This window comes from Osmerus mordax, chromosome 5 (assembly GCF_038355195.1).
Source record: "Osmerus mordax isolate fOsmMor3 chromosome 5, fOsmMor3.pri, whole genome shotgun sequence".
NCBI classification, from domain to species: domain Eukaryota; kingdom Metazoa; phylum Chordata; class Actinopteri; order Osmeriformes; family Osmeridae; genus Osmerus; species Osmerus mordax.
In genome coordinates, this window is record NC_090054.1 from 6915363 (window position 1) to 6930983 (window position 15621).

At 44.0% G+C, this 15621-nt stretch overlaps 1 protein-coding gene across 3 annotated transcripts in view; it reads right to left on the bottom strand.

The window, feature by feature from the left end:
• Nucleotides 1–15621, bottom strand: part of cdh23 (cadherin-related 23) — a 361974-nt gene that overhangs the window by 241724 nt on the left and 104629 nt on the right. For all 3 annotated transcript variants that reach the window (XM_067235776.1, XM_067235778.1, XM_067235777.1), the window contains exon 8: nucleotides 10865–10943. In XM_067235776.1, the coding sequence (XP_067091877.1) occupies nucleotides 10865–10943 (79 nt within the window). The remainder of the gene's footprint in view (nucleotides 1–10864; nucleotides 10944–15621) is intronic.

Consider the following 15621-nt stretch of genomic DNA (forward strand, 5'->3'; position numbering starts at 1 on the left):
ACTGCTACAGTATGGGCATCAATGACTTCATTGCCAGGAGAAGGATGCTGCTATGCCAAATTCACAACTCTATGCCAGACCGTATTAACCAGCTGGCACTTCCAGGTGCACCCATGTAGACTGCAACCCCTCTGAAGGGGCCCACAGAGTTTATCCAGGGAAGAGAGCTGAGCAGCAGTGTGGTTGTCCTCCATATATCATCCAACTAAACACCCTGCCTCACCTCACACTGCTCCCCACAGAAGACCCTTACAGTGCATGTTCTCTTCTCCCTCACTGCACCCACCTCTCTCTTTCTGCCTTTCTTTCTCTCTCACTGCCTCTCCTTCCTTCCCCCTTTCTGCCTCTACTTTCATCTCTCTCTCTGCCTCGCTCATTTTCTCCCCTCTCTCCTCTACATTTTTCAAGAGATTGAACACACAGAGCCCAAAGCTAGTGTAACCCAGTAAAATAAAATGTTTCTACGGGTTACTAGTTAGGCCTTTATATTCCTCTCGGAACATAGGCCATTGATGAATTGTTTCCACCCTCGTCTGTCCTGAGCCATCTTCTCCAGCTGTTTCCACGTCAGCCCCTTCTTGAATTCCTGCTCTGTGCTCCTTCTCCAGGTGTTTTTGAGTCGTCCTCTACCCCGTTTGCCTTGTGGGTTCCATGTCAGTGCCTGTTTTGTTATTGTTGTTGTGTTTCTTCGTAGTGTGTGTCCAATCTAGCTCCATTTTCTCCTTAACAGCTGTATATCTACTAGGGGTGGAACGGTACATGTATTCGTACCGAACCGTACGGTACGGGCGTCACGGTTCGGTGCATGAAATTACACGGAGAATACACAGTATAAAAATAAATAAAACTTGCGTGCAAATTAATTTATGTAATGCGGAACTACTGTTAGATACTCGTGTACTTTAGGGACATGTAATCTGTAGCTCTGAAGCTCTGATTGGCGCCCCCGTGAGTCAGAGATAGGATAGCTAGCAGCACTAAGGACAAGTATGGCGAGTGGTGGTGACCCGCGAGAGATAGAGGACCCGCCGGCATTTTTAAGATTGCAAGTTTAGGAAAACTTCGGCACTGCCTACCCTGCCAAAATTCAAACGTAAACATTTTTATTAAATCATTTTATTTAATAAAATTTTATTTGTATTTTTACTGTTTATTCTTGTTATTTATATATGCAATATGTGTGTTATTCCAATTGTTTAGACGTTACGATGACGAATGTACCAGTTACGCCTAACCCTACAAAAAATTGTAGAATAGGCAGTGCTTTTACTGTCCGTTCACTGCGGACGACAAGCGAAAATCTCACTTGCACACCTCGATCCTGTATTCTTCAACATGTAGCCTACAGTACCAGTCAAAAGTTTTGACACATTTTCCCATTCAAGTGCCTAGCCTCTTACTGACATCACAGCACGTCACTGGTTGTGGGGTATGTGAGTGGAAATACAACATGCTAACGCATATAACGCATCTGGGGTGTGCTAGCTAAATGACTAAAAATATCCGACGCCATCACCCAGGTGTGCCAATCACTGGAATGAGACAAAAAAAACTGTTCAACTTTTCCTCCCTACAGTGCTTAACCAGCCATTAGATACACATACAAATAGGGCCCCAAAAAAATTACTGACGCAATCGGAATTTACATGTCATCTTCAATGCGCCGTATTCACTCGTAGAGGAACCTGGTTTGTTTTGCTTTTCCCTCCGTTGTACCGAACTCGTACCGGACCGTGATGTCTGAACCGCGGTATGAACCGAACCTTGACTTCAGTGTACCGTTCCACCCCTAATATCCACAGTTTCTTGTTGTGTGCATTCCCACAGGTTGATGTTGCTAATTGTGTTTGGCCAGAAGACTCCAAGGATGCGTCTTAGACAGTGGTTTATGAAGGTCTACGGGTTACTAAGTAAATACTTAATGCTTTTGTTTGTGTTAAATGTTAAATGTGTTAAATGTTAAATTTTAAGATAATTCTGATAATATAAACACGTAAATATATTTTTTTGTTTCAACTTAACCAATCATTTGTTAAAGATCCTGTAAAGTAAATTCCATGATTTGCTTCAGTACATTATATACGTGTGAAATTAGTTCCTGAAAGCATGTGCAAAGCGCTAAAACTTTGTCGCACTGAAATGTGGAGTTAGACCGTAGAACAGTTTCTCTTCCGTTTTCAGATCAGGTTTTAATGGCTGGGGCCAAAAAGTTACCCATCTACGTCATTTCGACCCATCTACGTCAGATCACTGAATGGCTCCTCCTGCTGTACTGTTATTGTAGCCTACATCAGCTAGCTAGCCAGCTTCAGGATGTCTCTCTCCACCCGCTCTGGCTCTGGGTGAGCCTACCCATTCCAGAAAGCCTTGTATCTTTTGTGTATCAGGGCGTGGCCTGTAGCGTCACCCATGGGTGATATTGGGCCATTTGTGGTGTGGTAGTTGCTCTTGGCCTATACTATCAATGTTTTCAGAGTCTTCCTAAGGAACCAAACACTCGACGGGCTGTGATGTTTGTCTATGAGAAGATCCCTGTGCAGTTCAACCCTCAATTACACATTTGCTCGAACCATTTCACGGAGGACAGTTTTGAAAACCTGGGACAATGTAAATCAGCATTTGCTATGAAGCTGTTGCTGAAAAGAGGTGCTGTTCCGACCTTATGTTCATCACAACCGCAAGCTGTAGTATGATGTTGTCGCTAACAGTTATTAGCAATGCTAACGTATCCTGCCTGTATCTAGCATCGGTAGAATGTGTGATTTAGTTTATTGGCAATGGGGCTAACGTTATTTCATGTTCCTGACTGTGTTTCATTCAAGTCTCCACCTTCGATGTTTCAGTGAGTGCTGTTGGCCGTGCTGCGTGTTTGCTCTGCAGCTTCACTCGTTATAAACCAACAGCCAAAACCATCAGCGCGCAGCTCATCTATATATTCATGAGCATACCATAAAAGGGAGAAAACCTCTCGTTTCATTCTGGGTTTTTTTCACAGGGTACATATGGCCGCATAGAGCAGCACCCGGGCCATTTTCAGCCCAACCAATGTTAGGCTACATACCCTATTCGGGGACCGAATGTGTGAAATAGGCCTACCCAAAAAACGGTCAATCACACCTTCAAGACAGCGATATCAGCGAGCCCTCAGCATTAGTACCAAAGCTAAAAGTCTAGGAAAGTTTAGGCTATTGTTCGCTACTTACCTACGAACATGTCTTAATCTGCCAGACAAGTGGGTTCCCCTTCGTTCTTTTGGTGAGCAGTAAAGAATATATTGTGCTTATTAAAGTTATGCATTGTGCTTATTAAAGTTCTGTCTTATGAACTTAGAAGTGTGCTCAGGCTTAAACATTGTGTCTCACACAGGGCGGGGGGAGTCATGGGTGCGGGCGGAGAAAGAGGAACAATCCAGACGAGTTTCGACCACAGAGTGTGGGAAAAAGGCTGTATTTTGTGTCTATCTCTTCATTTTCAGAAACAACCTTGAAACCGGGTGGAGACGGCACCCGAGCAGGTGGGACGCGTAGGCAAGAACAACTCCCTGATGCACGAGAGAACAAGCTCAACCCTCTTTTCATCTTTGTGTTTTAATTGCACTGTATAATATATGCTGGGGAGGGAAAGATAGCCAGTTGGACTTCGTGAACCAGCCCAAACTCTGTTGTGGGTAGGAAAACGTAGACAACCCCAGAGCTCTGTACTTGTTGATTTCCAACTGATGCATTAAAGCTGATATTATCGGACCTCTGCGACTCCAGACCACTCTTTCTAGAACACAGACTTGTGTCATTGAATACCATCATTACATATTGGAATAGACACAAATTATTAAAGTCCTTCAGCAGTCTCACGAGTCCTTCTTACCCGGCGTCATGGAGCCCAGCAGCTAAATAACCCTGCCCGTGTTGCGCTGTTGCTCAGCAAGTGTCGTGGTGTATGTATATCCAGACGCGGCCTTACGTATGTTTCACCCGTTTCAATTTAAACGGGCCCCGCCCTCCAAGGGGGCCCACAACAGACCAGCAAAAATCCCATTAATTTTCTCAGTAGGATATTGATTGTCAACCATAATGTCTAAACCATCCAAGGTAGACTGACCACGAGCTACAAGGTTGTGATTCTGTTCCTATAAAAGCCACAAGTCCGTATGAAATCAACCTTTTTATTTGCGATCTTCTGTTGAAATACTACACTACCCACAATCCTAAGCAAAACAACACTGACTGATATCTCTGGTTGGTCGAACTCGTGGTTACCATGTCGACGTTTACCGCCCCTGCGATCAAGGTTAAAATGTTAGTTTAAGCAGGAAAAGAAATGAAACGTACATATGCCAGTGATGCTGAAAAACTAAATATATCGGACAACAAAAGAAGAGCTTTATTCAGTCTACCAAAAGTGACCTCTTTCTTTGGTCCAGCATCTGTAGAGCTAACCCTACCGGCCAGTACCGCCACTCCCATAACGCGCACTACGCGCTGTGCGTAGGGCACCAAGTCCTGAGGGGGCACCAAAAAATTGCCAACTCAAAAATCATCATAGTACTAATAATTATAATGCCGATATTATATCAGTATATAAATATTAGGCACCTTTTAGGCATGTATATCACAAAACAGGCAGAACAAGAGATATATTTAATTGCTGAAAAAAAGTTACGATGGTGCCCCCTCCCCCCCCTCAAAACAAATACACACTCAACCTCCCAAGCTCGCCGTGGCTGCCCTTTCCTATCTCAGTGGCCTGACAATCTGGGGTCAACTTTTGTTGATCCTACTGTTAAACTGTACTGATTTTACTGTTAAACATTATCTATGCATTTTACAAGTAACTGACGCCAGCTAGCTGTTACTTTAGTTTACATTCTATGATGCTTTTATATTCGATTTATCAAATCGTTTTTAAATGAGTAATAAAGGTGGAGAGCTCCTTGGCTGCATGCTTTCAGTTTTAAATGTTTATAATTTGGAAAACCAGGCTAAGAAACGTAAGGGTGGGGCTGAAGCATTAAGAGACAAAAATACAACACCTTCCCTAGACAAGGTTTTACCAATTGAAAAACGGCTGTTTATTTTACATGAAGCTCAAAAACTATTTTGCGCTCAAATAAAGGCCAAAACTTTTAGCTTGCGCGTGTTGCGCGCTCGCATTACGTTGGGAAGTCCGTAACTAGCATCACATCAAACACAGAATGTGGATGCATTGGCAGGGCAGCTGTGGTGGCGTATAAGGGGGCCAGTTCTGGTGGGCCGGTCTGGATCAAAGTCCAGGGCCTATTTTTACTCCCAGTAAGGGAGCCCTTACTGCCAAGCCCTGATCAACCACCCTCAACCAGCTGTTTAGGGACAGATACACAGCAGAGAACCACCACCTCTCAATAGGTGTTACATTGTGATGCTGCTGTTGTGTTAGGCTATTGGTATTGAGTTATATGTTTGGTAATAAAAAGTTAAACTGGCAAAAACAATTGTTTTTTTTTAGGGGGGGGGGGGGGGGGCATCATAAAGGAATTATGCTTAGGGCACCAAAATGGCTAGCAGCGGCACTGCTACCGGCGATGGCAGCGGTGCGCCCGGTGAGCTGCATCGTTCGGTTCAGTGTCAGTCAGACTCTTTTTCTTCTTTGCTTTTGTTAAATAATTCAAGTTCAGGGGATGTTTGAGCTGGGGTTTTTTTAAGTCAGCCCAGACAGCTGAATATATACTGCGCTAATCAATTAAGCAATGAAGTTGCCATGCGTGAAAGAGCGAGGCTTATTCCAACATAAAACACTGTATAAATAATTGTATATCGTTTTAATCAAATAAGGTTGGATTATTTCTATGTTAAGCTGCCCTGTTCATGAAGTTGAAAGTGCACGTAATAAAGTAATATACCATTGATGCCAACCAACAGGAATCCTTGCTTTTTCTGCTCTATTATGTTTATGTTTTATATGGGTTGGGCCCCATATTAGTTATTGAAACGGGCCCCCAGGTGCTTAAGGCCGCCGCTGTGTATATCGACGGACCCATCTGCAACCGACGCAAGCACTCTAGTTACATTAATAATTGCATTGCAGGTCTATTTAACTCTGCTAATGGAGTTTAGTTAAAACGGTAGAGATGAATGGAGACAATTCAAGGCTAACCAGAGAAATGCGGGACTGCAAATCAGCAATGTAACGTTAGCGTAGCAAACTAGTGATTTTTTTAAACGTTTCAATTAAGAACATGGTTGCAAATACATATGTACAGGACTGTGTAGAGCACAAAACAAGACTGTCATAATTTTATAAATTATTTAAGCTGAAAATATTACATTTATGGGACTCTAGATGATCTGTCTGCCATTGTTGCAGGTAGCGCAGTATTCACATACCTCTAGTTACATGACATTTACATTTATGCATTTAGCAGACGCTTTTATCCAAAGCGACTTCCAAGAGAGAGCTTTACAAAAGAGCATAGGTCACGGATCATAACAACGAGATAGCCCCAAACATTGCGAGCAGCCAAAACATGAAGCATACATTGTGGAAAACCAAATAAGTGCCAAAGGAAAGAAACATAAGAGCATGCAGTTAAACAAGTTACAATTGAACAACATGAAACTCCCCACAAGAGTGCAAGAGTGTACCTGTAGAAAAAACAATCAACAGTAAAATATTTCACAGCGAGTACAAGAATTTGAAACCGTTACTACTAACCAACAAGAGCAACAAGTCTCTCAATACGAGTCATTGTGATCCTGGAGGAAACTAACATCAGGTCCAGCCAAGCATTCCTAAGTGCCGTTGTACTCCTGGAACAAGTGCGTCTTGAGCCTTTTCTTGAAGGTGGGAGACAGTCAGTGTCCCTGATGGAGGTGGGGAGTTGATTCCACCATTGGGGGGCCAGACAGGAGAAGAGCTTGTGTTGGGACCGGGTGCTCTTGAGCGGTGGGACCACCAGACGATTGTCAGAAGAAGACCGTAGGTGGCGGGGGGGGGGGGGGGTGTAACAGTGCGTGTCCACTGCAGCGATGCGAATCGCTTGCCATCGCTCGCCTTCCCACAGTTTACCACGCTCGGGGGCGTTTCAAACAGATTAATGTAAAATATAGTTCTCTAAAGTCACTGTTGTAGTTGTCATGGCCAAGTGTGCAGACTTGGGTTTATGTACTCGCAACATCGATCAAAATACAACTTGTATACAAAATACAAAACTGTTTAATAGATAACTGTTTAATTAATAAACGTTGACATGTGTAAAAAACGTTTTATTATATTACTCAAAGTATGCTACTCTGTCGATACGATAGGGATATTCGCTCCTCATTTGCATAAAGTTGAGAAAATCTCAACTCGGTCGCATCGCCACCCACAATGCACCACGCAAGCGATTCGTCTGGCTCCATTGAAAATGAATTGAAAACATGTTGTCGCTCGCATCGCGTCGCTGCAGTGGACACGCACTGTGAGGCTGGAGGAGAGACTTGATGTAGTCGGATGCAGTCCCGTTCACCGCTTGGAAGGTCAGTACCAGAGTCTTGAATCTGATACGGGCCGTGATGTGAAGCCAGTGGAGGGAGATGAGGAGCGGGGTAACATGGGAGCGTCTGGGTAGATTGAAGACCAGACGGGCCGCCGCGTTCTGAATCCTCTGGAGAGGGCGGGTTGCGCATGCTGGGAGACCGGCGAGTAGCGAGTTGCAGTAGTGCAACTTTGAGAGGACAAGTGCTTGGACTAGCAGCTGGGTGGAATGCTCAGACAGGCATCTCCTGATCTTACATTTACATTTAGTCATTTAGCAGACGCTCTTATCCAGAGCGACTTACAGTAAGTACAGGGACATTCTCCCCGAGGCAAGTAGGGTGAAGTGCCTTGCCCAAGGACACAACGTCATCTGGCACGGCCGGGAATCGAACTGGCAACCTTCTGATTACAAGCCCGCTTCCCTAACCGCTCAGCCACCTGACTCCCCTATTTATCCTTCCATCCTTCCGGATGTTGTAGAGGGTGAATCTACATGACCGGGAGACCGCAGCAATGTGGGCTGTGAGGGAGAGCTCGTCATCCATGGTCACCCCGAGGTTCCTGGCAGAGGATGAAGGGGTCACCGATCCCAGGGTGATTGCGAGATTGTGGGAGATGGAGGGTTTGGCCGAGATGATGAGGAGTTCTGTTTTGGCGAGGGTCAGCTGGAGGTGGTGCTCATTAATAATTGCATTGCAGGTTGATTTAAGGTGTGCCCCTAAATGTTCTGCTTGCGCTCCAAAAATTTTCAGTCAGGGGCTACTGTGCTCCTAGTAAAAGAAGTTAGTCTGGAGCACTGAATAATGAATTGGAAAAATATAGTGGGTAAAATGGAGGTTGTGCAGCGAGAACATTTTAATATTCCTAAAGCTGTTATAGTGAGCGGTCTCACCCAAACTGAAAGAGATGACGAAATTAAAACCCACCTTCGAGTTTATGGATCTATTAACAGGTTCATTCGTGTTGATAACCCCCAATCTAAGTTTTATAAACCAAGTTATCGTTTAATTTATTCACGACACAGCACTGAAGCACTGGAAGGTCGCCTTCCTTATGACTTTGAAAGTCCAAGTTCACCTGATGTTATTTACAACATAAAGGCTTTAGCTAGCGTGTACACGTCCCTTGTGAGTACTAGAGTTACACAGAGCTTTATTGGGGAACTACAGGAAATTGCTAAATTGACCGGTAAGACTTTTGAGGAGGTTCTACAGACAGAGTTAACAAACCTTTCTGTATCTCGTAGTTCTCCAGCCACTGATGACCCTGTGCAGCATGACTCTGATCTAGAAGATTCAGAGCCACGCCTACCACAGCCAGTGCTTGCATCACCTGTTATTCCAACTACTGTAAAATCTAGAATAGAGGTTAAAACATTTCCAAAGTTGACAGTAAGCGATGTGACTCCAGTCCAAAAAGTAGTTGTAGAGCATATTGTGAGAAGTGAAGAAGTAACATATCCCTCCCTAATGCCATTTAGGTTAAGAGTTTTCTCAGGGAGAATTCCACGGCCAAATAACGAATCAGACTACGACACATGGCATGCCAATGTCGAACTAATCTTAACAGACCCAGCTATTTCCGACTTACAGCAATCACAAAAGATTATAGACAGCCTACTTCTACCTGCTGCAGATCTTGTCAAAAGTCTGAGTCCTCATGCTTCGCCGGCAACTTATTTGGAGTCGTTGGACTCTGCTTATGGAACAGTGGAGGATGGTGATGAGCTCTAGCTGTGAAGAGAGGTGGAATTCCTGCAGAAGAAAGTGATCGACATCTACTAAAGCAGTTTTGTCGAGACTGTTGGGATAATGCCTTAATAACTGACCTTCGCCTAGAGCAGAGGAAGAACAGTCCACCATCGTTTGCTGAGTTACTTCTGTTCCTCAGGACAGAGGAGGACAAGCAAGCAGTGAAGATGACAAGAATGAATCAATATCTTGGTGTTTCCAAACAACCCCCAAGTGTGTCAAAGCAACGTGTCATGTCGCATCTCCAGACAACAGAAGTTGCTGTTGATGCTGGAGAATCAAGTGAAATGAAGGAGTTAAAACGACAACTGGCCACACTCAAAAGTCAAGTCACTAAACTAAAGCAGAAACAAAAGCCTAAAGCCAATACACCCAAGGTGGTAAACACAAAAGTTGAGACATCTGAGTCAAAGGGTCAGAGCCCAGCCAAACAGCTATGTTCAGACCATTCAAAGTCAAATAAACCACAACCCTGGTACTGCTTCCGCTGTGGAGAGGATGGCCATATAGTAGCAAACTGTGACAGTGAACCCAATCCTACTTTGGTCGCAGCCAAGAAAAGAAACTACAGGAGAAGCAGAACCAACAGGAGAATCAAAACCGTTTTTCCGAATCTCAGGGGTTAAACTAAATCCAGTCCCTATTGCAGGACAAATGGGGACTAAATGTAGTCAAAAGTATCCTGCTGTTACTAAATGTGGTGTATCATCGAAACCTGCTTGTTAACAATAAGTTGTTACGTCAATTATTAATTGGCAGCATCTATGCCATTTAGAACATACTTTATAAGTGTAAGGTGTCTTTAAGTAACCTAACTTTATTGCTTTAGGGGAAATAGGACGAAAATATGTGCAATATTACATTAGCTATTAGACTATTACATTAACCTGGTCCGAAATATAGGGTTAGAACTTTGTTTCGGCTTTTACATCAATCACAAATCATCTGGTTGTTGATTCATCATTCACAACTATGGGCTCTTGTTGAACCTAGCCTAGATACTCTTAAGTAAAGCAAATCTCTTCCTAAGTGTTACACTAGTCCCCCCACACAGCTGGGTCTGAATCCCCCCAGAACAAAACCCTGCGTAGGTCTGCAGGCCGTATCAGCACCACACAGAACATTGGGTCCACCTTCTCCTGTTCTGCCCATTATCTTGACCACCAGACCTGGTCAAAAGATGGCCTTAATATGTAAAATGTGAGCGAGAGAGAGAGTAATATACATACATGTAAATATAAAATACAGAAATAAACACAGTATATACTGTGTACAGTATACTGTATATAGCTTCATATGCTTTTCTAGGGAAAGGCAAATATTTAGAGTTCTGTTTAGCATGGCAGGCAGACAGTCTCTCTGATGATTGGATGGTAATATTAATTGACATCTGGCTTATTTAGACCTTCTGCACTGTTGCACCGAATGGTGATTAATTGTTTATGGACAAGCCTATTCTCCAGTAATATTCTGTGGTATTATTATAACGAGCTGTCATTGATTCTTGTTTGTAGAGCAGGCTGCTGTATTACTGGAGGGGATCATCATAAGCAGGGATTGATTTTCCCCTATGTGTGTCTGTCCTACTCGCTGCAACAGATCGATCATGTGACACACACCTGAGAGGATGGTGTAGCCGATGCCCCTCGGTCGGCCCAAGTCCTGGTCAATGGCTCTGATCTTCCGCACCTCGTAACCCTGGAAACACACACGCAAAGATAAGAAAAGAGAGTAGACCAGTATTGGGATGGAGAGAGAGCGAGAGAGAAAGATAACATGTAGGACATAGAGTAATAGAGTAAGGGTACGAGAGTGAGAGAGAGACAGAAAGTGAAAGAGAGTGAAAGTGTGCGTGTGTGGAAGAGAAAGATGAAAGAAAGAAAGAGAGAGAAAGTGGCATTATTCTCTGATGGATCTTCCACAATAAACAGACCCCCTCACATCTCTTTGACACAAAAGCAAGCCCACACACTTGTGTCGGGGGACTGAAGGGCCCCTAATTAACAATTTATTTTAATATCCCACTGGTTACTTTGCATTTAAAAGGCAGAAAATGGACATCACCACAAATGAACAAACACACTGATGCAGGGTGAATCACAAATGGACTCTTTCAGGTTCAGAGTGACTCGTTAGCCCTTCATTGGGCTTATTTCTCCTCTATTGTTCCAAAACTCCTCAGCTGACAGGATGATGCAGCAACTTGAGGCAAAATATAGGGAGGGCAAAAAGAGAGAGCAACAGAAAGAGAGAAGGAGAAAGAAACGGAGAGAAATAAAAAGAGAGAGAGGGAGAATTAGAGAAAGCAAGAAAAAGAAAGAGAGAAAGAGAAAAAATCTATTTGAAAAGTCTTTGATCCGCGGAGTGTTCTCCGTCCCCATGACTCAATCAGACATGCTGGTGATACTTATTCCCCGTGCTTCACCCATCTCCCACACGTCCTCAACGTACACCCCCATCCCTTCCTCCCTCCCTCCACCTCTCCTATCTGCCTCCCATTGATCCCACAAATTGTGTCTGAAACGTGTTTATGCTCCATTTCTGCCAGAGCGTCTACTGTCATTGACCAATTACAGCAGAATCAATTACAGGCCTTTTAAGAGCAGCAATTCACCGATCGCTAGCAGAGGGGGAGAAAAAGACAGAAAGTGACATCGGAAAAGGAGGAGGATGGAGGGAAAGAGAAAAAGAGTGAGAGAAGAAAAGAGAGTGAAAGAGGTGACGCTGAAACAATATGAGCAATATTCTCCTGCTGTCCACACAAGTGGAATATGCTCAATCAACCAGCATCAAGACAACGCCTCCCCACCCTTGTTCCCCACCTTCTCCACCTCCCTCCCCCAACTCACATTTCCTCTGCCTTTCTCTTTATCCCTTCAGCGATGTCGGTATAGTTCTACCTCGACTCCCTCCCCCACAGCCTAAATCTCTCTCCCACTTCTCCCCCTCTCTCTCCATTTCAGCTCATTGGACTGACAGACAAATTGTGTTTGTCCCAGAAAGGGTTTAAATGTCACTCACACAACACAAACCCACAACAACAGCTCTGTACTCTGCCCTGCTTCTCTTTTGCTCAACTCGTCTTTGTCAACCTTTCAAACTTTTGTGTTGATTGCAGATTTCAGAGAGAAAGAGAGAGAGCGATGGGGAGATAAAGACTTGGAGGGGATCCTGTTTTCCTATCTGTGCTTGAGAAATGACCTGTGACAAGGCTATGCGTTTACGTGTAAATGTCATGGGCCTTGAGGACGGTTGACATCCACTCCGTCATGTGTGTGCAGGAGTGCATGTGTGTAAAGAGCAGCAGTATGTGTGGTGGGAGGAGTGTGTGAGGACAGGATTATGGGAGGGCAGAAGTGTGTGCAGGAGTATATGTGGAGGCAGGAGTGTGTGGGGAGGGAGGAGTGTGTCAGGTCATGAGTATGTGTATAAGCACAGAGGGCCTCATGTACGTACATTTGCAAACGTAGCGTTATTAGCGCTATGGCCAACCCACAGATTGCGCACGCTGTGATACTTCAGTTTACGTCGTATTTACTAAACCTGCAGTTCATCTGGTAATCAGCGCCTTTCTCCGCCCACTATACCGTAAATTGCGAGCATTTAACGCACAATTGAATGGGCCTCCTTCTCTCTTTCTATCATGGATCAGCCACCAAAGTCAAAACAGTGCAAACAAAGATTTAGTGATAACGAAATTGATGTGCTTGTTCATGAGGTAACAGCGAATTTTAATATTATACAAGGCCGGAATTCCACACCGACACAAAAAAATGCAATCTGGACCAAAATTGTAATGCGTAATGATTTTGTGTTCACTCAACTCAAAAAGTGTGATCCTTATGGCAAAAATCCTTTGGCCTATGTCTTCGTCTTGCTCGGGTTACTGCTGCCATTTCACCAGGAGGCATATGCGAATCCTGGTTGACACCTGCTTTTAACAGGCCGCAAAATAGAGGTGCGCTTTCACAGGTGTTTTTTGTACATACGGCGGAATACATAATTAAGCGCAATTTACGCACCCCCTCCCATCTCTTTATGGGAAACTCCCACTTTCCCCTTGACCCTCCCGTGAATGCATATGCATGACACGGAAAAGCGCAATTTGCCATTTTCAGTTCCTTCGATAGGCAGTCTGCGCTTTTACCTCAGTGCGGCATGTTTGTACATCCCTCGTCATGCTTTTAAGCGCACCTTGCGAAACAAATACGCCTGAAGTGGGCGCAAAAGCGTTAGTACATGAGGCCCAGAGTGTCTATCTGTTTCAGGAATGACTTCCTGTGCTGACCATCAGAAGACTCGAATAGCATTAGACTGCAGGTATCATATGTATCATATGACAACACTTAGAGCCTTCTGCAGGGTTGGTGATAGACAGCTGGTGGGAGAAACTAGGTGAACTACTTACTCAGTACTGAGCTTTCTGACAGTTTCTCTTCCTCACCTTCTCTGTCCTAACAATTTTTGTTCCTCTACTGCGACATTCTTTTTCTACTCTCTTACTATACTTGCTATCCATTCTTACTTCCTCCTTTCCCTCTATACCTCCCGCACTCTCAATTCACCCCTCTTTCATCCCCTACTCCATCTCTCCACCTCTTACTCCCTGTCTCTGTCCCTCTCCCACTCTTTTCCTCCCTCCCTCTCTATCTCCCTCTCTCTTCCTCCTGCTCTATCTATCATCCTTTCCCTCACTCACTCTCTCGTCCTCTTTCCCTTTCTTTTCCTCTCTTCTTCCCCATCTCTCCACCTCTCCCTCTGACCTTCGGTGTGACAGATGATGAATCGGGGAGTGAGGGAGACACCCGGCGTGGCCACCGTCACGCCCTGTTAATATGCATGCAAATGTACCACTTGACATTTCACTACAGCAAAGAGAGGCTCGGAGCATGGGATGAACCATGGTGGAGAGGAGGACAGGATTAAAAGACGGTTGAAAGGATGAGAGACAGAAAGAGATACTATAAATTGTGGTGGAGAGGGTAAGAGAGAGAGAGGGAGTACAGAGACAAGACAAGACAGAAGGGCAGAGAGACAAACAAACACAGACCAAACATGTGGTCCACGGGCCCCGAGAAGCTTTCGTTAGGAATGTTGTTTTCTAAGTCCGTAATTTTCACTGAGTCTGTGGGCATCATTGTACTCCAACAGCATAATATACATTAATATTAAGTCACATTTCTATTGGTTGGTGGTGTAGCTTAAAGGAGTCATTGACTGCAAAACCGAGTTTACCTTGTCATAGTTGAATAACGACAGTTCGGTGGGTAAAATGGACATACAGTGAACCTCAAGTCCCATTGACACCTCTTTACTATGAAAATCTCACATTTGTGACGTCACTAATGTGGCTCCACCTTTTTTTGGCCCTGGTCTGTACCTTTGTCACTCCCCAAAATTTAGATCTCAGACACTAGTTTAGCTGCGTGCTGCTCTGTGTACTTCCACGGGAATTACAAAGAAGAAAGTTTGGAAGTTTTTCAAGGATATTGAAAATGGACCACGGTTGTAAATGCAGTGTTCCAGGCTGTACAGGGAATGCTGACACTTTTCAGTCTTCCCAAGGAACCAAACACTCGACGGGCATGGCTGATGTTCTATGAGAAGATCCTTGCGAAGTTCGACACTCAATTATTAATTTGCTCGAACCATTTCACCAAAGACAGTTTTGAAAACCTTGGACAATTTAAAGAAGGATTTGCTAAGACGCTGTTGCTGAAAAGAGGTGCTGTTCCGACCGTATGCTTATCACAAACCCAAGCTGTAAGTATTATTTTGTCGCTAACAGTTATTAGCAATGCTAATGTCTCCTGTATCTAGCATAGGTAGAATGCTAAATACGTTTCAAATACACATCAACATACCTTACTTAGAAAATGACTCTAGCTAGACTAGCTGTTAGTCGGTATTGGAAGGGAAGCTTACGAAAAAATAGCCAGAAAACGAATAGCAGTCTAGCCTATTGCTAACGCCTGTCTAGATTATCTATTGAAAGAACTGGAGTCGGAGAGAGGAAGGTTCTCTGGCGTTAGCGAGCTAAACTAGTTTACATGGCTACAGTCTAGGTGTTTTCGCTATCTAGCTGTTCTTGCGTTCCTTGCAAATCAGCGTTAATAAAAAGATGAGATAGAGCTAGGTAGTGTAGCTAACATTTACATTTGCACATTGCTTAATCAGTGATTTAGAAGATTATACTGTTCAAACTAGCTAAGAACATTAAATGTAACAAACTAGCAAGCTTGTCTAAAGACATGTTAGCCTGCTAGCATAGCTAGCCTAGAATGCCGTATTTCTTAGATTAAACGCTGCACCAAAAATGAACATTGTGTAATAAACGCCGCAGAGTTAAATCGAAGAAATACGGTATTTCATTTTC